Raw genomic sequence first — 24,431 nt, forward strand, 5'->3', positions numbered from 1 at the left:
GCACTAATTCCTTCCCCCAGGACTAATTAAATAGCCAGCTGTGCTGGCAGAAATCGTCGTACATGCCCTAGCGGGCGAACACGACGTTAATTTAACTAACTAATTCGCGATTTAGCAATGACAATGGCAACATGTCATTATAACAGCTGACAGGTATATAAGATATTATATAATCACTTACTATAACTACCTAAAACTACGGCAGACCGTATGCCAACCAATATAACTGAACCTGTCCTGACGTCAACTGTGATTGTAAGCAATGCTAATGGTAACATACCCATATATATCCCAACTGAAATGTCTAGAAACTCTTTACCTCAGCATCTACTTTCTTCTCCTTTCTCTATTAACTAACAACAAGGAAGATACTGATCAATGAAAACTACAATTAAAGTTATATTGAGACCTCAAAATTAGATATTATAAGGTGGATAAACCCCACAGTCATCAAGCCCGGCTCCACAATGGAGCAAGTAGGGGAAATATAAAGTATTCTTATCCTTAACAGTAGATCGTAATAAATATATAAGGCGACTAAAGTCCAAAGTGGTCATGTCCCTCTGCACAAGGAAGAACCAGACATAATACGGTAAATGAAAGCTATAATTAAAGTTCTATTGAGACCTCAAAATTAGATGTTATAAGCTGACTAAACCCCCCAGTCACAGAGCCCGTCTCTATAATGGGGAAAGTAGGGAAAATATAAATTATTATCTTTAGCAGTGGATCGTAATAAATATATAAATCGACTAAAGTCCAAACTCGTCATGTCCCTCTGCACAAGGCAGAACCAAAAGTAATAAGTATAAGTTAAATAATACTATATATCGACACACAACACTAATAAAAGGGGGAGGAGAAAAAAAAGACTATTCTCTTCTTACTTCTCACATAGAAAAGCACAGAATTCTATTTAGTCAAAATTGCAGGGCGATGGTGTCGGGCTCTGTGTCCCTGCAAGTTGTGGAGTGTGTTCGGTGACGCTGGGACCGCACTTCCCGTCGTCTCCTCCTCCCTTGCCTCGCCCGGACGTTACAATTTAATACAGTGCTAAGCATTATGAAGGCGAAGGCTCGTGGCTCAATATCTATCATCTCGATTAATTAATCAAGCCACTAAGTTGGTATAAACCAGTTGCACATGTAATATGGACGAAAGCGACTTGAATTTAACACCGTAACCGTAACCGCATTCGCGCCATTCAACATTGAATAATCTAAGATGGCAAGCAATCCCATAGACAAAATGCAACAATTGCAAGAGGTGGTGGATGATTTATGGATGGTAGAGGAGATGTTAGTAAGGGTGAAGTATGGATGTCATAACCCCCACAGAGTCGAGATGAAGATCAATAATTCGAAGAAAGCAATAGAAAGATTGAGGGAAATGATAAAACAGGAAAAAAGGAAAAGGAGGACCATGAGGAAAAGGAACAGATGAGATCATACATAGAAAAATTAATGAAAGAGGAGGAGAATGAGAATAGGAAACAAGATGCGAAGGATGAGGGGGAGGACAACGATGAGTAAAAGAAGAAGAAGAAAAATGTCCTGCAAAAGATGAGGTATTGGTGAAGAAGAAGGGAGGAGCGAAAGTAGAAGAATGCGAAACGGCCCTTTTCATGGCCACTCATATATCTGGAAAAGATGTCCATTCTCTATTGCCAAAACAATGTTTACATACAAAATGGTTTGTATATGTATGTCTGTCCCATTCACTTGTCGCTAGACAAACCCTATGTTCAATTTCCCTTGCAGCTGTACAGACCCAATCCCTTATCGCTATGTTTAATTTCCATTGTCGCCATACTGGCCCAATCCCTTGTTTGTCCCTACCGACAGCGCGTATTCAGGTCAGCCACTTGCAACACTGTTACAAGTGGCAGTCACCCCTATCTAATTCCCATAGACCCTATACAGTCCCATCCATGTTAAATTCCCATAGACCCTATACAGTCACACCCATGTTAAATTCCCTTAGTCCCTATACAGTCCCACCCGTTAAATTTCCATAAACCCTATACAGTCCATCCCATGTTGAATTCCCATGGACCCCATAGTACAAACTCACTATTTTAACACTCAAGTCCAATAGATCCTATATTGTCCCCATTCACTACTGATGTCAAAAGGTGGTGATATCACCGCGACACTCGGGACATTACCAGGAACTCCATTACCTAAGTAACCTGATGAAAAACATCTACTGGGATATAATTATTGTGGCCCTGGAACTCGACTTGATATTGGACTCGACGAAATAAATCAGCCGAAACCAGGATAATAGCCAGTAAATGCAGTTGATCAAGCGTGCCATGTTCATGATGTTGCGTATAAAAATCATGATCTACAACAACGACATATCGCAGACGTCAAGTTAATTCACACGTTGAAGTCTGTAAAAAATAAATCACAAAGAGAATCGCTTGCTAACTGGCTGATAAGATTGGCGATGCGTAGTAAACAAGCGGTGGGGTCTGGCAACTAATTATCCAAATATTATTATATTACGGTCAATATATTATAGCATAAGAAAATACTGGATAGGCAGAGCGGTGATTAGCAAACTCGCTAATGCAGCAGGTGTCAGGCGTGATATTGTCTCAGACTGGCTGGTCCGACAGGCAACATGGCAAATTTACCCACCGCCACCTAAAACGATTCAATATGGACGGTTTGATGTTAGTACCCCCAAAGAAGTTCATCAGGCCGATATTTTGCTTTTACCCCATCACACTATTATAACTGGCGCTACACATAAACGCAAACGACACCGTCTTTCACGCACATTCAAATACGCGTTGACGGTCATCAACGTTGCGAGTAGATACAAAGAAGCGGAACCATTATCAACTAAAACAGCAACTGAAGTATCAACGTGGAACTTTACGATGGCACAGGTGCTAAAGGTTAATCCTGGCAAAGAATATCGTGCTGCAGAAACATCGCTGATGTAACAACATACGGTTAAAATCAAATTTAGACACACCGCAATATATCACGATCAGGAAATCGTTGGGCGATTTAATCGAACACTGGCTGAGCGAATATTGACATCAGTTCGTCCAGAAATTACTGAACAAGGACAGATCTTGCGAATGGGTTGCAAGATTACTAAGTTTGATGCCACGTTAAACAGCGAGAAGTTACGCATGGACTTTCTATGAAATCCATCGATGCAAGCTCGAAAACAAAAACCATACCAGTTAAGCAACATGACTTTTCCTCACAACAACCTTTACTCGATAACGTGATGGTCACGTATTGATATGAACTTGTCGAACTTGAAGGTGGTAAAAAAGGAGCAACTGATCCTATTTGGAGTATAACCACACATAAAATTTCCAGTGTGGCAAGATCAGGTCTGTGATCTGCAGACTAGATTCAATGGCTCCTCAGTGTGGATTTGTCCGTGAACAATTACAAGTAATTCCTGAAGATACCCAATTACCATCATCATGGATTCGCTAGCAAATCTAGGCACTAGCTCCTCGACGTCTATTACATTCAAGACAGACGAACATCACATTAACACGTATATGGCCCAAACTACTATCGATTATGTCCACAGTAAATCGTCGTGGGTTATTAGGAAAATACCGCCACAGCATTATTGTGTTACAGCAAGCACAGTGATCTTTTTGTGGTTGTTTCAACTCCATGATGAATTCAGCATCAAGTTCAAACTCGCGTTTATGTTTTTTGTAATTTCGCTGATAACTAGCTAATTTTTCTCTTACAATATCAGACGTATCGTCGGTTTCCTGAAGTTAATTATCTTCGACAGTATAAACCATCCTGTGTAGTCGAGACTTTTGTAACACTCGATACTACCAAATACACTAGATTCGACACGATCATCAACAATCCTAATATTGGTATCATTGATTTTTAGTCCCTGAATGAATTGTTATTGCATATCCTAGAGTCCAACATGATGTCTCCGCTAAAGCTTTTTCAACAGCATCAACGGGGATAACAATGATACCATTAGGAACAAGTTTTTGTTTATTCAGGGATCCCGGAATATCAACGTCAATATTTTGTCTACGGGTATCCTTAAGGCGATAACACAATGGGACTAGTAGATCTGGGAATTTTTCGCTGTGAAGTGAGAATGATTTATTTTGAAGTGAATCACAAACTATTTTCGTGGATGCAACTTTGAGATCATGTGGACGCCTCAGATCCCAGATCATCAATCGTAGTCTCTGGAATCTCACTGCACATCATCTTACATTAAATCTTGTTGGATTTAAGTCTCATCCTTGTTTTTATCTTCTTCAATGATTCATCGGTGGCCCTGTGGTCCTCTAATATTTCCTCATAATAATCAACATTTCCTTTTAGCCAATCGTGTGGTGATACTCCTGTGAACGGGGGAGGTTGACCATGATCTGCGCACATAATAATCGCATTTTCGCTAACCAATCGAGAAACATTTTAAAAGTATCTTTAGATACCGTACATATTTCATCCCAGATGATGATCTTAGGAATATGTTTCTCACCCATTCTTTCTGGAGTCCACGCATCACCGCGCCATCGAAAGAAACTGTGGTAAGTATGAAACTTAACATCTCTTTCTTTCATCTCTCTAGCAAGTCGGTGAGTTGGGGTCTGTACTACCATGTCGGTGGAGGAGCCAGAGATCCCCATAAACAATCTTAATGCACGTGTAGTTTTACCATTACCATCAAGACCATTAAGATAAACCGTTGTATGCCGCGACAGAGGATCATTAACTGATGGTGCCAATGACGGTTGCGACAATTCTCCATTTTTATAATACTGAAAAGAGGTTTATAATCTGCAGACTCAGAATAATTACATATTAGCTTATTTTTTTTACTCGCGAACACATGAATACACCTGTTATCGATGATTGGTCGATTTTCTTAGGACGCTCTTAGAGTAGCCACAGATTCGCTTCCTGATGCAGTTGTAGCTGCTGTTTGACAGAATCACGGACGGGGAGATATTTCTTGATTGCCTCTAGTCGTTGTCGAGCTAGTTTAGCTGTATGATATTCCATATATTTAGCATAGAATCACTCATTATCATGGATATAACAACGATTTTTTTACATCACCTGACAGCGCTACCTTTTTTTTTCATCCCCAGACCCCTCCAGGTTCGGTTTTTTAAATCGTTAAAACAACACTCACTTTTTTATATGACCACTTTCCTGAAGCGTTATTTTTACAAACACTATATAAAAGAAAAATGGCCTGCGCAACCCGCACTTCAGCCTCCCCTTGTTGGCCAGTTTTGTTGTAAGCCTTATTTTCACGAAGTAAAGTCCGGAATGTTTGGTCTATTCAGCCTTCCCCCTCCCCCTTTTTATGGCCAACTTTGTTATAAGCATTATTTGTCAAAATAAAGTCGAATGTTTCGTCTGTTCAGCCTACCTGCTGATACATCCAACAACTTCCAGTACTGAAAGTGACATACCTTAGTTATCAACATTATTGCATCGTGAAACCTCAATGAATCAAACTATGTGAAATCTCACGGAATTTCCATACACATCCTATGTTGAGAAACGATGTTATCTGAGTTAATTGTTCCATTCATTCTGAAGGACAAATATTCTTTTATTCCTAATTTGTGAAAGAAAATCTGTATTTAAATTTTATTGGTTATGAAACTGCCCCCTCCCCCCCACAAAAAAAAAGAAATAAAAATCGACAACAGTTCGGGACTAATTTTATGCGCAAGAAACGAAAGATACCTTATCTGAGTTAGAATGAACGAAATTATTTCTTTTTCTTTCTATTTCCATTACAATTATAAAGAAAAAATGTGATGAATAGAATCTCAAATGGTAATGGTTTAATATTAAATCACAGGGGCGTGCCTAAAGTATTTGTCACCCGGGGCGGATCCTTCCTTTGGCACCCCATAAATAATTTTAAAATTTAAATACAGGAAAAAAAATTATTATGTTTGCAAGCAGATTTGTAAACAATACAGTTAACAAGAGCCCTAAGGGTGGGCTTAGACCGCGGCGATTTGAAAATTGAAGTATTAAACAGAAAATAAAATATATTTCGTCACGAAAACCAATGACCGCGGTTTGACTGTTCGGATATATCCGAATCAGGAATCAGAAACTCTACCAGATGGCAACGTGCTGGTATTTTAACCCTCCCGATGGCACCCCCATCCTGGCTGTCGCTCGTGCCGGACCGCCCCCTTCGCACCCCCCCTTTAGTACGCAACTGATATATCATTACCCATTTGAGATCCTTTACATAATGCAAAAAGTAAGACAACGGGACTTATGGGCAGTCGTCGCAGCCAAAATTACATTAAAGGAATAGGGAACGTACATGCTGGTTTTATATTATTTGACTGCCTGTAGTACAAAATTATATTTTATCTTATTCCCGTGCACCGTTCTCGGGCCCTTTTGTTACTACAAGGAAATATTTCGGTTATCCGCGCAAGTGCCTTGAGAGATAATTAGATACGTATCACGTGGCCGATAGTGACGTCATAGGATCTATTGCTATCACCCAACCGAGCTAACTACGAAGATTGCTAGCGTTATTCAGATAATTTCTTTTCCCTTTTGCGTCATGGAAAATTGCGAGAACGACTTCCCCGACTTCTCAGTAAGCGTGAACATTTTACCATATCAGTTTGAGCCACTTTTGAAGACTAACAACGAAGAGGGTAGTGATGACACATCATGTTCTTCGAATGATCAGGATATTTTGCCCAGTGAAGAAGGACGACTCGAGAACACACAATGGTTTGTACCGATTTATAGCATGCATTTCATATAGAACAATGAGCAGAACGCACGTTACATTTCATTAAAAGAAACTGGAACTTTGTCAACTCCTGTGTGTATAAATCTGTTAAGTTTTGGTGGACCCAAATTTCGATAATCCTCCCTCGATTGTCTGAAACTTTTAAATTATACCGATAGTGAGAGTTATCAAAGTAGATGCTTGTAAAGCTGTATTCTAATGTTTATGTCTATGTCTTGCTAAATAAAACATTTTCGATATTAAGTAGCAAAGTTTTCCTAATTTTTAAAGCAATGAAAGCCACATGTAGATTTTGTAAATTTATAATTGCTGCATTGTTTCAGAGCACCGATTCTAGTGGAAATAATGACGTGCTGTACACTGTAAACACATATTTTTGTTGTTCATTATTTTAAACTTTAACTACATTTACTCCTTCACACAGTGAAGTATATGTTTTCTTTTTCAAATAAAGGACAAAAGCCCACGCAGAATACATGACTATGATAACGGATGTCATTACACACTAAAGATTAACTCCTTCTGTAATCTATAAACACAAAAATCACAGGTCAAACAATATCATAAGTTGCACTGAATATTAACCTATGAAATACAATTCGACTCATAATATCACGTTGACTTGATAATGCTTACTATAAACTTTGAAAGGCAACATACTGAGAACTAATGTTGTTTTGTCAAACTTTATTTCAAATGCAGAAACAACATGCTATTTCTAATCCACATCTTTCCTTTTCACTATTTCTAATCCGCATCTTTCCTTTTCAATGCTTACAAAATGTTGAAAGTGATTTTTAAACATTCTTGAATGGTCAAAATTATGTTGTGCTCTTTCCTTACAGGTGTGATTGTGGATACTGCCAAATGATGAACTCGGCAATTGAGTGCTTATGCTGTGAAGAGGTAAAGGTAATTGAGAAAAAGAAGGGTGACCTGACATGTATAACCCTCCATGAAAGTTTCATTGCAAACTGCTTAAGCAGACACGTCCTGGAAGTATCCCTGTATGAATACCTGGAACATCATGGATCTTTGGATGATAATGAACCAATACACGAGTAATTTTTCCAATCTTATACAAATTTCTTCAAAGGTCCTGTTTAATCAGATTTTCCTACACTTGTGACAATGTTTGGGACACATTTTACAAAACAAACTATTTGCAAGATTTCCTTACTTCAAAGTGTTTTCATCTTACAACTCATGGAGGCAACATTTATTGCAGAGGGATGCATTCCATTATGATGTTCAAGCTGTGATGGTCTTGAACTTATGAAAAGAATGCAGTTTTTGAGAACAAAATGTAGCTTTCTCTTTTAAAGACTTTACCCTTTTCTCTTGTCTTTCCTTTGGAATGATATCTAAACTTTTTTACATTATATAGCCTGGATTGTGCTCTTGTGCCATTAAGATATATATATGTTTTGAGAAAAGAATAGCAGGTTTGTTATAAATTCTAATAATTACTATGATGTTGCAATTATGACAACAAATATTTTTTGCTTATCAACTAGGTTTAATGAGTCTTCAAGAACACAATAAACAAACAACAAATAAATAGAACAATTTTATAATGATATGGGTCATTTCACATGTATGATGTCTTGTATCAAATCTATATGTATTCAAAGATTAATAATTTGATTAAAAAAATAAACATATCAAACGTAATTCACCTGAAGTACTAACAGTGCAATTCAGCATGATTTACCAAAGAAGAAATATCTAACTCTTGTATGAATTTACTATTATAGGCATTCTATATTTATTTTCAGAACATACAGGCATATAGCATATCGACGTTTTGTCACATGGATTTGGCATCGACTAGGCAGACACAGCCGTAAAGTGCTTCCATTCTGTGTTGTTTCAAAAATCGGAGAAACTTTTCCCTCAGAGGAATATGTTGGCTTCAGATATGCTGCACCATAAATATTCTAGGATTTCATAAAGCGTGATTTGTGCTTCATGATGAGTTCATCTTTTGAAAATTGTTTGTATGATGCTGTGAGTGGTGGTGGATACTGAGATGCCCCTTTCACGAAAAAGTTTGCTTCTGTGTATGTAGGCATGTCCTGCCTCAAGTCCAGCAATGCCTGCTTCAGGAGTGCAATGTAACCTTAAGAAATAAAAATGCACCAAGATATGAAATCAATAAACTTTTTTAATTTTGAACTATTATATTTTCCTAATGATAGAATAACCCGTGTCCCAACATAATGAATTTTAATAAAATTTATTCCATGAAATATAAATGTATTTAATTATTTTATATATATTTCAGATTTTACTATAGATTACTTCATTTCTTCACATTAAGCACACTAAGGGCATGCTTAAGGCACCAGCCCAACAAGGGCAACAGAAAAAATTCAAATTAAGTGTTGATGATGAAATTATTGAATTATATATGACCATTTCGATCTCTATGTATTTTGATTTACTTTTCTTTTCAGCTTTTATTTATTTTTATTTTTTTAGTTTCCCATTTTGTAGGCCGGGGGAGGGGGGGTACCATAATATTTTCAGTACTTACAATGCCTTAATCAGCACTGATTACCTGTTTACACTGGACATTACATTTATACATTAAAAATGGCTATTGTCAATCTACAGTTGACATCAATCATCCCTGAGAAATTGTGACAGCAGCTTATACACAATGGCTTTGGTGTAGAAAAGGAGGATACAGTACATAACAGATATGCCACCAACATATTTAGTCAAAATCATACCAAAGGTTGGGTCTACTTTGCAGGGCTTTACAACAGCCTCCATCCCTTTCTTGCTTTTTGGATAGACAACTCTCCACCGCTCCTGGCCAGTCTTGGTCACTGCATGTGCACTGTTTGCATTTTCATTATAATGCAGGGCAGCTAGATGTAACCTGAAGAAATAAAAGCAACAAAAAAAAAACCCAATCAGAATTAAATGGTCAGTGATTCTTGCTACTTACTGAGCTAATTTTACAATTATGGTAGGCAGGTAGGGTTTTTTCAGTTTAGTTTTTTAAACATTATATATACAATACAATGATTAATATCTAATATATAAGTGTTTTAAGGTACTGGCAAAACTGGCTCAATTTCATGCAATAATTAATTTCTGCAAGTTTTTTTAAATCACCATGGGGGGAAAAAGTGCTAGGAGCAGCTGATCGGAAACACATGTTCTCATTTTCACCTAATCTAATTGCATACTAGTTACCTTGCAAGCATGGATCCATAAAAGAAGTGTGTGCTCTTGGGTGTGTAGTGATTCACAACATTGTGGAACACTTCTAAGCCGTAAGTTTGATGTATAGGTGATAGCTTCTGGATGTCTCGGAGTATGTGAGGACTGCGAACGACTTTATCCATAAGTTTGTATGCCCTGGATCCTAATCAAGAGAAATGATTGTGTATATGAACAAGTTTATCAGTCTGTGCTTACATGTTTGGTTAAGTCAAAGGCGTATTGTAATTTCAGCTCTTTAGAATAATCCCACAATATAAATAGCACTGTGTTTCCCAACCATACAAACACACACACAAATCTCTGATTAGAAAAAATTGTGATAAAATTATGGCCAAATCTCATTCTCTGTTTGGTTATACCAGTAGCTCACGTGTGTACACAGCTAGTATCAGTAACTGGATATTGAAATAGAGCAATGTAAGCATATGTTTACTTTTTCTATACACATTCTAATTGTAAACATACCATCCTTCAACCACTTTCTTTCTTCCAAAATGGGACCATGTTCACATTTGCTGAAGATGGTAGAATGGTCCTCGTGCTTGTTTGTGATATGGTTCATAAGTGAATCCCATTTGGCAACTTTAAGTTTACCATTGTCCGCACAAGAAGCTGCAACCCAGTAGGCATGGTTCACTGTAGACTTGATCCACGGTCGAATCAATTCACCATCCTTCTTTTTTGCAGCTGCCTCCAGCTTCTTGGAGATGCCTGAAAATGAAAAAGCATGCATTCAAAGAAAGACATAAATTTGCGTGAGAATAGCATCCGTAAGAAAATGACAATGTTTTCAATTAAATTCAATTTAATTATTACAACACATATCTATATATGTACCTTTTGCCAAGTGCCATACATCAAAATAGTGTTTCATATCTGCTCGCTGCTCTCTCATATATTTCTGCACCATTCTATGCCGATCTGTAACAAGGGCCTTAATGGTCAAACCATGATCATTAACAATGTGATTCAATCCTCTCTTCTGACCTTCAATCTCCATATGTGTGGACCCTTTAACTTCGTTGCTCTTAAATAGAAAGAAAATGCACAATTTGCAAAGTTGATTAATTGTTTTAACAGGACTTTCAAGGTAACAAAAGGCAGGTGGCATTGGCTAGCCTTTGCAGGTATTAAAATTTGCTGAGCAGTCTAAATATGTATATCTGACTATTTCAAAACAACAAGTCTAGTTCCCAGTAACCTAACAATCACTTGTGCTAACATTTAATTGATCTAACTGCATTATCTTGAGGTAGTTCAACTTGATAAAATTTGATACAGCTATGTTATCAAAGTAGAGACTATAATACAAAAGTATAATATTCTGGTAAATCATAACCAACCAACCCAATCAACATTTAGTGACAGCAATACACAATTGAAATTTGGTATGCTAGTGGAATAACCATGGTATGCTAGTGGAATAACCAATGTTAAAAAGACCTTGACAATTGAGTAATTCTACTCAAAGTTAAATGCTGTCTTTCTGCCTCCCTCTTTTGTGTGCCAATTTAAAAGTTGTATACAATATAATGACATTCACATAACACTCTAATGACAACCATATATTGTACCTGCACTAGCTTGATGTCAAGTACTTTCTTCGCCTCCAAATCCATCAAAGTATAAGCCCCATATTTGGCTGAAAACCCAGGGGAATCGCAACGAGCATCACCTCCACATATTATTTGCTTTCCAGTGCGCTCTTCAATTAAGGAAGCTTGTTGTTTCTCCCATACCACTTCAACTGCAGGTACAATATAAGATGTTTGTAGCTTTGTAAATGTACGTTTACTTAAACTTTGCACATTCATTCCCTCAAAGAGGAGCAAAGCTTTTGCACAGTTGATACCTGAGAAAAATATTGCTCCTGCAGTAAACATATTACTCCATGGCATCCTTCCATCACAGGGCTGACTTTTCCATTATGAAATGTGCCCATTGACACAAACTGAATTTGTTGTGATCATTGTTCCTTGAGAAAATTTCACAAACGTCTGGGAGGGCAAACAACATGATCTACACACACTCGTCAATTCTGCCAAAGCAGACTCTGACACCAGAAACTGTTGCTGATCTTCTGGTTTTGCATCTTTATCAAGCTAATAGTTCATGTGCATATCTTCAAAGTCACTGTTATCATCACTGTCCTCTCCATCATCAGTATCTGAATGTGGTTCATATACTGAATCGTGGTATGTATCAGGGTCAGTGTCGTCCTCACTGCTTGGTTCAGTTTCATTATCTGAATCCTCTGTTGGTTTTAGGAGCTCACACTGAATTGCTATTGATCTTGTTGCAGCTCGAACCTGAATTCTGCGAGTCCTCCTTGTGGGATCTAATTTAGCCTGAACTTTCACACTTCGTGTTAGTGTTTGTGGTTGGGCCTGAGGACATGGTACGAAAGCTGGTATGCTGAGTTCAGCATCATCTACCTCTACCAGAGCACATGCACTTGCAGGTGTATCAAGTACATAAGTTGCATTGTAACTTTGCATTGCTTGATGCAGAACCTGAAGAAAAAGAGAAAAAAAAACAATTATTATTGACAAGAAAAAGCATTTGTAGTATGTATGTAGTATCATTGAAACATTTGAGTAGTCACATGGCAACAACTGATTCATAACATTTATGGCCGCACAAAAGGGGAAAAGGAAGTGGGGGAGGGGGCACTAAGAAGTTTATCCTGTGTCATAGCCGTCACAAACGTCTGGGAGGGCAAACAACATGATCTACACACACTCGTCAATTCTGCCAAAGCAGACTCTGACACCAGAAACTGTTGCCAAAATTACATTAATCAAATGATCTAGTATGAAATCAAATGATTTAACCTAGCAAATGAAATGAGCAATCCAGATTCCAAATGATGTGGTGTCACATGAAATGATTTAACGAACAAAACCGAATGATGCATTTAGATTTCAAATGACGTGGTATTAAATGAAATGATGTAGAGTGAAATGAAATGATTTAACCCACCAAACGGAATGATGAATTCAGATTCCAAATCATATTGTGTGATATGAAATGATGTAGCATGAAATGAAATGATTGAATCCCAAAAATGAAATAATGAATTCAGATTTCAAATGATGTGGCGTTAAATGAAATGATCTGGTATTAAATAAAATGATTTAAAGAACAAAACGGAATGATGATATATGCTTCCAAATGACGTGCTATTAAATAAAATGATGTAGTCTAAAATGAAATGATTTAACTCAACAAATGAAATCATGAATTTAAATTCCAAATGATCTGGTATTAAATAAAATGATTTAAAGAACAAAACGGATTGATGAAATCTGCTTCCAAATGACATATTATTAAATGAAATTACTAAGTATGAAATGAAATTATTTAGCTCAACAAATGAAATGATGAATTCAGATTCCAAATGATGTGGTATTAAATTAAATGATTTAAAGATCAAAATGGATTGATGAAATCTGCTTCCAAATGACGCAGTATTAAATGAAATTATGTAGTCTAGAATTCAGTGATTTAACCCAACAAATGAAATGATGTATTTATGATCTGGCATTAGTTGAAATGGTCTGAAGAACAGAATGGAATGATCAGCTCATATTCCAAATGATGTGGTATTAAATTAAATGTATGGAATGTAAACGGTCTGATCGAAGTGTAAATCAGCTAGCATAAATCCAAACAAACACAGGGGGGCGCTGTTATCTATGACGTATGATGTCAGCACGCCGAAACATAATCGACGGGCGTATTTACAGCATTCGGCTGAGATTTTTGCAGACAACAGTTGGACAGCAAAGCAAAGGTAAGTGTTTCTTTTCGTATTTTATAAACAAGAACAGTGTTTTCCAATCAGCATAAAGTGGTTTTATCCACATTAATGAATGTGCGTGTATTTTTTTTTTTCAAGTTCTGCCCTGTACTGCGCGAATTTCTTAGGCTTCAACAAAGCGAGATCTATCAACTAAAGAGATTAAATCTTGATTTTATTTGATCAATATTAATTACCATGTTTAATGACCTTACACACTAAGCCAAAAATGTGTTTCCCGTCAGTTTTGGTATATTTTACATTACCGGCCCTACGTGCATACGCATTATTCGTCAAAGGTCTATATGTTATCAATTCTTTTTCCGCTATTGAATCCAGTTTGCAGCGACATATTAGTGCTTTTTTTTTCTTCTTTTATATTTCCTCTTTGATACCGAATGTCATTTTTCTTAGAATCCCTTATTCACGACTCTTAGTGAATTTCAAACACGCCACTCTCCTTTCCAAACGTGGGGGGGGGGGGAGGGAACTTAGTCATATATTTTGAAAGAATAATACGTGAACAAAAAACAGTTACCTCCTTTGGAGTGTTTTATGGCGAAGAAGAAGCATAGATCATGTTTGAATAAGCCCACAATTTAGCAAATGATGTATGAAAATAACAAGGAAAGGCCATGGATTCTATCAGAATTAAAAAAAAACAAAAAACAGCATCACCGATTTGTAAGTGATACCACGTAGCCCTTAGGGTAAAGACGTTCTCTCTCTCTCTCTCTCTCTCTCTCTCTCTCTCTCTCTCTCTCCAATAGAACGGTCGAAGCTTGTACTTTCTGCTTTCTGCTCACTGCTGGACCAATGCTAGATTTTACCTGATATCCATCGATTTAAGTAGTGTCTATTTGGTATGTATTTGTACTTAGCTCAATTGCCTGTTTCAACATTTAAAAGAATCTCAAAAAGTAAACCAAAAAATAGTAATAATGGGATGAGCAAATTTAAAACAAATCGAATTAAAAAATACAAAAAGGTGTTTAAAAAATTGCGACCTCTTGTTTGGCAGCCTGACACATAGAAAGATAAACGTGGGCATCAATATAAAAGAGCCATTCATTTTCAAGATAAAAAATTTGAAAAAGTAAAATTGGGATGAACGAATTTGAAAGAAATGCCAAAAAAGGTATTTGCAAAAAAATTGGGATGCCACAGCGAGTTTCGAACTCTCGACATCTTGTTTTACAGAAACGAGGCATATTTTATCACTTTTCTACTTTGATGTCATTGGCAGTGCCAACAAGAACAAAATATCAAAATTAATAATAATAATAATATTAATACTACTACTACTACTAATAATAATTATATGTCATGTCAAAAGTAACAAATTGTCACTGCCACAAGAACAATGTTTGTTTTAAAGCATAAATACATTCTAACTTTGCATGCAAGCATTGGCGTCCTAAAGTTAAATGGCGTCGGGACGACGAAGATAGCCCAAGGGGTTTTTAGCGCCACAACACCTCTGGCACCCATCTATGGTTTTGGTGCCCCAATGCCACTAGCGTACGGAGCAAACACTCCGTCCGTACCCCAAACCCTCCTTTACAACACTATTGCATGCAAGTTTATATTATCTACTTCCTTCTCCTGACATCATAATGGACCTAAAATCAACGTTTCTTAATCGTATGCTTCCAAATATAAGTCAAGCCCTATAGCTCAGTTGAACCCACCCCCACCCCCACCCCACCCCAGGTTTGATCTCCTTGTTATGCCACTTAATATCAGATAAAACGAATGAGCGATATTAGTTTATTACTAAAATAATCCATTTTAGTCAGAAGAGATTCAAACTTAGAATTAAAGTAGGACATTATCATCGTTGTGTATTCCGAGACGATGAAACATAAGGTAGCTAGGGTAAATCACCCTTAGCTGATGATGTGATAATCTGTGGAAGTGAGGAAAAAAATTGAAACGTTTGTGTAATTGTGTCACAGACACACAAATATAAAAACCAATTCCACAAAAGCACTGTACCTCTTCATCAAATATTTACGTCCAGTTTTCATCGGTTCCCAAAAGTGTTTTAGCAGAACAGTTTTTTTAGATTATCACAAATATATACAATCAGGTTAAAAATAATATATACAATCAGGTTAAAATAATGTTGAAGCAAAAGATAAGCAACCTCCAGCTCATCATCATTACCATTAGCAGCACTATCATCATTGTTGTCATCACCATACCATTATATCAGTTTAGATAATTCATTTTCTTCTTGTTCTTGCTCTTCTTCTTCTTCTTATAATAATAATAATAATAATAGGAAAAAGAAGAAATAGATTTATTTATTTATTTATTTATTGTCATGGTAGCTTATAACTTTTCAGTACTGACTAATTTTAAGATCAACCAATAACAGGGTTCTCTCCAAAACTGTATAATCCTGTCAGTTTTACAGGCTTCCACATATCAAGAAACTCGGTGTATAGGTTGCTTTATTTCTTATATATTGGTCACTATAAAGGAGGATGTACTTTAGGCATGACATTGTTTTTGGGCTATATTTTAAATGTATTACCAGTAAACGGTAATACTATATGACTATATGTATATTAGAAGTAACACTGAAGAAACTATGGCTATTAAAATATTAAATCAAAATAAATAATTTAAAATAATAATAAAAACTAAATTAAAATAAAAGTTTTGAAAAGATATTAACATGGAAGTTTATAAATGTTTATGATTAAAATTTACACGAACCTTGTGCATGCAACTTTTGTGCAACAAGTTTTATCAATTTGCATAATGATTAAATAGTTATTCTTTTGTAGCTTCTATTTCTGTCCACATTTCATTTATTTTCATAAGCCCAAGTTTTAGTCTTTTATCTTCCAATATATGTAAAACCTAGTATCAAAATAATAACTTTATATTTTATAAGAATATCTAGTTTGAATTAATTATTCATGTCAGGTAGTTTCATAATTCCATTCCAGTTTCCATCTGCACATTATTTCTGGTGCGTCTACATTTTTTTTTATAAAAACGAAGATGGAACCTTCATGGTAATATATGGTTTTGTAAAGTTCCTTGAAAAATTGTGAAAACAGAAAATATTTTACAAGAATCATAGAGACATGATACTGGGATAATTCAGAAAGAAGAAAAGAAATTGATTCCATTGCTGTCTTTCTTTCGATATATGTTTCAACACTACAAGGACTTCCATATTTGTAAAGTGGTATGTGATAAGCCCTTAGAAGGAAAAACTGTTCACATCTCCAAATATATCAAACAAATCAACATGGAACGTGTATCAACAATTAGCATCTCTTGATACTTTAAGTTTGGGTCTATATGAAGTATTACAACTCTATGGTGTTAAACTAAGTAACAGAAACAAGCGAAACCGTAAAGTTTAAGAAAAGCTAACTTTGTGCACCATCAACAGATTTATTATGTCACGTAAATTTTTCTTCTTCTTCTTCTTCTTCTTCTTATTATTATTATTATTATTATTGAACATGATATTTGTGCTGCTGGTGTCTTTAATTTATTCTCTTTATATTGTTTTATTGTGGTGCTGTACACACCTACAAGCACTTCTCCGCATTTTTCTGACATGACTGGAGGCGCCACCAGTTATTAGTCTAAGTGGTGCTAAATAGTGATGGTGATTGTAATGTTTTGTTATTGAAGAATAACTCTAGTAGCGGTCTATAATTTTTCTCATAGATTTTATTCAATACAATATGTATATATGTCAGCAGTATCACATGCGCAGGCGCGCACTGAGAAAATATATTATGAAAAGGAGAGCGATAGATGCATTCCAATCAATATGTGTGTACAGCAAGTATGACTTAGAACGAGATGAGAATAATGATAGTGTATGACATCAAATTAATATTACGTATGAATATGAGTGACAAAATCATACGTGGTAATTTTTCTAAAAGAAATTTTTTCACAGTATAAAGACTTAGTTCCTAATGATTCGACGCCAAACTATATAAACAATAAGTTCAGTAAAAGGACAAATAATGTCAATACAGTTTCTGGTCTATCGATACTACGCTCTATGCCAAATTATAACTTTCTTCTTTCTAAGCCCGAAATGGAATTGTATGAAAATAGTTTGAGTCCAATCATTTGGAACTGTCTACCTATAGATGTTAAAGAAGAACCATCAGCGCATTCCTTTCGTCACAGGCGTTTGAAATGGATACAATCTAAATAATGTCTATAACCGGTTATGGTCAGCTTTCCCCTGTGTGTGTGTGTGTGTGTGTGTGTGTGTGTGTGTGTGTGTGAAAAGTTTTCAATCATGCATGCTGGTGTACACAATGGTTTCTGTGCTGTATCAACACTTAATTGTTCCTGTGTATATCAATAATTAAACCTTTTCTGTACGATGTTTGTTTCTCAACTGTATTTTACATATTTGCCTCTACATATGTAGATAATAAAGTGCCAAAAGTGAGGTTAGTTTCGGTACTAATTGTGTTACCATCACGTATAAGACTATTATTATTATTATTATTATGCAAAGAGAAATTAACATTGAACCAAAGGTGGAAAACAAAGAGAAACGCGTGAAATTAATATGTAAAACTCAGGCGTGGATGTGAGTTACGCGATCAGTGAAGTATGCATTAATAATAATAATAATAATAATAATAATAATTACCTATCTTTAACGAGGATAACACATTTGGTAATGGCTGACCCATCTGCCGTCTGGTCCTCAGTTTTTTTAATCGGCTATGTTACAATTTTTTTTAAATATTTAAAACAAAATAAGAAATTAAAAAAATGCACAAAATAAAAATATAAGATCATGCACATAACCAGGTATCGTCGCACTCATTCTGACTATGTGTGACTATACTGGGAAACATACAACTATGAACAATATTCAATACACACAATACACAGGTACATACATTTCAGCATAAGATCTGGATATATCAATCATGGATATGATTATAAAGTTTTCTATTCAGAGCTTTTAGTATGTCATTCCAGCTGGTCTAGAAAAAATTTCGTTAATGATATTTTAAAAGAAGCAAGGGAAGTTGAATTATTGATAAGGAATTCCATACAGTAGGTGCTGATACAAAAAATAAGCTTTTGTAATGTTTGGTTTTCGACCGAGGAATCTGGAGATCGTTGTTAGTCGTCGATCGGAGATTACGCTCATATTTAATGATCTTGGTTCAATTATGTTAGAGATATCATCTGGAGAAAGACCGTTGAAAGACTTGTATGTCATAATTCCTTTAAAATAAAGAATACGTTTTTGGATAGGTAGCCATTTCATACGTGAAAACAAAACATTTGAGGGAGTCATAACAGAAAGTTTCAGTATTATTTGGGCTGCCCTTTTCTGGAGTCTATCAATTCTGGACAGATTATAATTTGATGTGTTTCCCCATATGGTACAGTCGTAATCTATCAGTGGTAGTATATAACTCGAAAAATAAATTTCAAGTGATTGTGGAGGTAGAAATTTCGAAAGCAATTTTAACAGTTATTCTTTTGACTATCATTGCACATCGGTGATCGATATGCGCATTCCAGCTGAGGTGTTGATCAATGTAGATACCAAGAAGTGTCTGATTTTTGACAATAGATACGTCCAAGCCATTTTGAGTTAGAAGTAAATCCATGTTAGTAGATAGACGCTGCCTTTCTCCAATTGTCATACATTTCGTTTTAGAGATGTTAATATGCATTTTATTTTGATGACACCAAACTGATATATTGTTGAGGTCGATTTGAAGTTTATTTTTAATGGAGTCTAGTGATTTACCAGATAAATGCAATGTAGAATCATTGAATGAACGATGGGATATAGAATATTGGGGCGATTGTTAACTGGGAAGGTAAGGTACAGTGTGAAAGAGGTAAAGTATGTGGTGGGGAATTATGATTTGTTATAGGGTGCTATCAATTACTAGTTCGAAGTTATAAATGAAACAGAATATTCCAGGTGAGCATTGTTTATCAATGACGGGTGAACTAGACTCAGTTGGTAAAAGACGGCTTTTATTCTGCATACTAACCTGGATGGTGAAAATGATAACAGTGCATTACTGGATATTTACTTCCTTATGATAATATGAACTAATAGGTTTAATCTATATGGCGTATTTGTATTAAACGCATACTAATTATTTATTAATTACAAGACACCAGTAAAGCTGCGGAGACACGATTGCCCTCAAACTATTTTTCTCATTGATCTTAAACCCTGTGAGGCCATAACATCAACCAGCTGTTGATGTAAATCAGTTCTAGTCCAGTGTAGAATGTCTGATTAATTTCTTTGTCAAGAACTGTTGAGTGATATTTAAAGCTAATTAGAATTAGGCTAACGCTACATCTCAAATCCTGCGTATGTTAACATTTAAAATGAAACGTGACCTGGTTCTGTCTCTCATGTAGGTTTGACAGTCTTCACTAACGTGTGAAATATCAAGTTTGCTTGATAGATGCTGATTTGCTTTCATCAAGAGTCAAGTATCAGGGTTTATAAAAAAATCACTCGGACAAGCTCTGATACTGTGGTAGGCATGAGCATTAAGTGTCTGTAGTTTTCCGATTTCTTCAGTTTCTTTAAATCTTGCCATTTTCTGCTGCAAGTTTTCTGGTGCCGGTGGCAAAGTAGCTAGTAATTTTATAAATAGATTTAAAATTTTAAAAGCAGTTCCCGATATGGCATGGGAAGCCATATACATATATTGGTTTGGCTTGCTCATGAGACACAGAAAGGATATATATACAAATAATAAATTAAGTAGACTTTTAGAAACACCGCGAAAATTGAGAGAAATTAGGGAAGTTTTAATTAAATATAGAGACAAAGTAGATTTATGGGGTATTGGAAAGGAAAAAAAAACATACGGGTGGATTAGGGAAAATGCAACAGAAAAAGTAATGAGCCAAGTAGAGTTGGAAAATAGATACGTAAATTGGAAACTAGCATGGGGGAATTGGATTAAGTTAGATCTTTAAAAATACAGAGCCTCTGCTTTAAATACATGCATAATGTGTGGTTAACAGGAGAGGTTGCAGTGCGGCGGCATATGATCAGAGTATCGCCTAAATGCCCACTGTGTAAAAAATATAACTTCAGTAAGACACATACAATACTACAGTGTGAACAAAGACAAACTAAAAGACAAAAAGTAATCGATGAGATTAGAAAGACAACTACATATAAGACACAAAATCTGCTATACTTGGACGGGAATTTTGACAAAAAGACTTTATATACAGTGACGGATTACATAGTGGACACAATGAGATCATGTGGACAAATAATAAAAATTGGGAAAGACTAACGGACGCTCTCCTGCCAGAACACTCTTTCCTTTCTATAAAAAAAAAAAAATCCTATACTAATTTTAAATACTTGCTATTCTTCTACCTTGCTTTACTTCCTTCCAGTCTTTCTTCAAAAAATGTCTCGGAAATTTTGGCTAATAAATAAATACAAGATACCTGCTCGAGATGAGAGAAATACACCAAATAAATAAAGTATGGACCCCATCTCGAGCATAGTTATTTATCTCTGACATACGAGAGCGGTATATATAACACACACCCAAACCACTAAGGTTTTAAAGTTATAGAGTAACACACCGGATTCTCGACAAAATTCAAAAACAAAACAAAAATCCCATCAAGGGAGAAATAGAACAACTGGGTTATAAAGATGATTTAGAGCTAAGTCCCAACACGTAAACAAATATAGCAAACAAAACAAATAGCGGGGCCCCGAGTGGTCTAAAGCGCTCACCGTTACGGATCACTGCCATCTCACCTCTGTCTGCGTCGGTTCGAGTCTCAGATTCGGCTATTGTGGTTATGTGAGAAAGCTTGCCAGTAGCTTCTCGTAGATCGGTGGTTCTTTCCGGGGGTTTTCCCGGTTCTTCCTCCAGAATTAATACTGGCCGCCATGTATAGCCTATCTTGGGCTGAAAAATGGCGTTAAATCCTACAACAACAACAACAACAACAAAACAAATAGCACCAACATATAGTACTCATGGGACATAGGGGACCTGTAGCAAAGGTCACTTAAAAAGAACTAAGGAAGGAAATCCGGAAAAGGTGACATAAACCTTATTCAGACGTACAACCTTATAGATACACTAGGGCCATTTTTGAAATACCCCGATCAAGATTTCTAAATTCAAACTTTGATTTTAAAGTTTAAATTCCTTCAAAAACAATAACAGATACAACACATCTATGCAGGGAAACACAAACACATAAACAATTTCCTCTTTGGTTAAGTGGGGGGAGGGGCTTCTGTCTGGTGCCCCCCCCCCCCCCCCCCCAAAGTAATTTTCTTCTGACCAGTAGTATTTCAGCAGGGCAGTATCCATTCAGTAATGATGTTGCACGATAATGTCAAAATAGTTTTGTAAGGATCGTCTGTCTTTTTTCAGCATTCTTGTCATTATTTGTATATGTGTTGTACATACATACATACATAAGTAGTAAGGTGGGCCACCTTACGTACAATGGAAATTAGCATTACAGAGACCCCTGGGCCACTTTACGTACAATGGAAATTTAACATGGCGAAAAATCGTGGGCCACTTTACGTACAATGGGAATTAACATGGGAATAAATCGTGGGTCACTTTTACGTACAAGGGGAATTTAACATGAGGAATAGAGTTTGGGCTTGTCTAGGGACAAGGGGAATTGTACATGGGATTTTTTTTTTTTTAAATTTAAAAAAAAGGGTAGGCAATTGAAAAGTCATTCTCTTTTCGAGAAATATGGCTGGCCCTGAAAAGGGCCTTTGGGTTTATGTTAATGTATCCATTAACATAAAGGGCACCGCATTGGTCTTCTTCTTGTCCTTAGGCTGCGTTTCACTGTTGGCCCGTAAATCAGCACTCTTTTGAGGCATCCTTGTCTTTCTACGTAGATCCTACGTATCCACAGACTGGTGTCTGACTTGTCGACGACGGTCCACTTGGACCGGACATACATGAGCATGTCCGTCCTAAACATCATGGAAGACACAAGGGTGGATGATTCGACTGTGGTCCACATCTTGAAGCGACGAGAACAGGTGAATCAATGCAGTGAACTGCGCTTATTTATAGGTAGAGGAAGGATTGAAACGGATTGAGTTCATTCACCAATCCGAACATGCGTTACAAAATTCAGTCAGTCCGCATCCAATCCGAAGAGAGCAGTCTGTGACGTCACGTAGTCTATATAGATTCGCTAGCGCTTATGTGCAGTCAATCTATGCGACAGTGATTCAACATGACGGAAATTCAGAAAACGATCCATTGGGGTGCATCAGCAGGGGAGACTGCCCAAGGGAACCCGGACTTACTTTCAGAAGAGGTGAATTGGGATTTTGTGGATTTTCTCTCCTCGCAAGAATTTGTTCCGGAACCTTCGTTACCTTCTTCTTTACCGCAAGTGGAGAATTTTAGACAGAGACAGAAAGAAGAATTGGAGAAATTTATACAACGACAAAAGGAAGCGGAACAAGCTTTTCTCCTACAGCAACAGCAGCAAGAAGAAGAGGTAAGAAAAAAACAACAGCAAGAAGAAGTAGCAGCAAAGAAACAAGAGGGTGAAAATCAAACGGTCACGGTACTGTTGGACATTTTAGCGGAGTTAAGGAGTCTGAAACAAATGTATCAGACTTCTTTATTACGACCGAAGAGAATACGACCTTCCCGAGCTAAACACGTCAACCCTGTGACTAAGCCTACCGTACCACCCTTAGTTATTTCAACCCAATCATCATCAACATTACGCAGTCCAGAAGTAGGCCTTGGCCGTGGCAAAGGCTTAAGGCAGTTAAAGTTGATTGCTTAAACTCACCCCTACACCAAAAAAGGCCCTTTTCAGGGCCACCCACGTCTCTCGAAAAGAGATAGCCTTTCAATTTGCCAATAACTCAAAAAAAAAAAAAACATTTTACCCCTATAGTACGTGTCTGTGTATGAGTGCGTGAGTGTACGTTCTTATTTTAAAATCAAAACTCAAAGACACTTACCTTATATCATTAATTTATTCTTTTATCCATTGTTACAATCCAATTCACAATTCACAACACATAACTTTAATAAAAAGTTCATTGACTTCTTCTGTCTCCTTGTTTAGTCTCTTTGTTTTTTGAATTTCTTCACCGTCACACTCTTTTCCTCTTCTTCCTCCTCACTTTCTTCCCTTCTTCTTTTCTTCTCCTGTTTCTTTTTCTTCACCTGTCTGCTTTCTTCCTCTGAAAAATCCCTCTCTTCTTCCGAAGAATCCCTCTCTTCTTCTGAAGAATCCTTCTTTTCTTCTGACTCCTCTTGTTTCTTTTTTGGGCAATCTGGAGACGAATGTTCTTTTTCTTTACAATAATAACAGGTATCTTGACTTTTGTCTTTTTTAGTCCCTGTTTTTTTTTCTTTTTGACGGTCTGGACACTCTGAAGACCAATGCCCTTTCTTCTGACAGATATAGCAAGTATCTTGACTTTTATCTCGAAAGGAAGGAGAGTAGTCCGTGGGCTGGTCTGAAGAGAATTTTCTAATGACCCCTCGCAAAGCTCTGACGAAACGTTCGATTTGGTTAGTCTCTTCCATCGTTGTGCTCGGCTTGA

At 36.5% G+C, this 24,431-nt stretch overlaps 1 protein-coding gene and 1 pseudogene across 2 annotated transcripts in view; one reads left to right on the plus strand and one right to left on the minus strand.

The window, feature by feature from the left end:
* The first annotated feature begins 6,323 nt into the window (after positions 1-6,323).
* On the plus strand, positions 6,324-8,718 carry LOC149775811 (P2X purinoceptor 7-like). Its single transcript, XM_089943778.1, has 3 exons — positions 6,324-6,761; positions 7,629-7,844; positions 8,562-8,718. The coding sequence occupies exons 1-3, from the start codon at positions 6,586-6,588 to the stop codon at positions 8,716-8,718; spliced, it is 549 nt and encodes a 182-aa protein (XP_089799904.1). The 5' UTR covers positions 6,324-6,585.
* A 5-nt stretch (positions 8,719-8,723) lies between these two features.
* LOC149775812 (uncharacterized) overlaps positions 8,724-24,431 on the minus strand; it is a 37,208-nt pseudogene continuing 21,500 nt past the window's right edge. Inside the window, exons 3-8 of the transcript XR_016416508.1 lie at positions 11,598-12,536; positions 10,861-11,050; positions 10,489-10,734; positions 9,994-10,165; positions 9,522-9,673; positions 8,724-8,905 (exon numbers count right to left, since the gene is read on the minus strand). The product of XR_016416508.1 is annotated as an uncharacterized LOC149775812 (transcript). The remainder of the gene's footprint in view (positions 8,906-9,521; positions 9,674-9,993; positions 10,166-10,488; positions 10,735-10,860; positions 11,051-11,597; positions 12,537-24,431) is intronic.

The sequence above is a fragment of the Sinohyriopsis cumingii genome, chromosome 19 (genome assembly GCF_028554795.1).
Source record: "Sinohyriopsis cumingii isolate HCF-2022 chromosome 19, ASM2855479v2, whole genome shotgun sequence".
In the NCBI taxonomy this organism is placed as follows: domain Eukaryota; kingdom Metazoa; phylum Mollusca; class Bivalvia; order Unionida; family Unionidae; genus Sinohyriopsis; species Sinohyriopsis cumingii.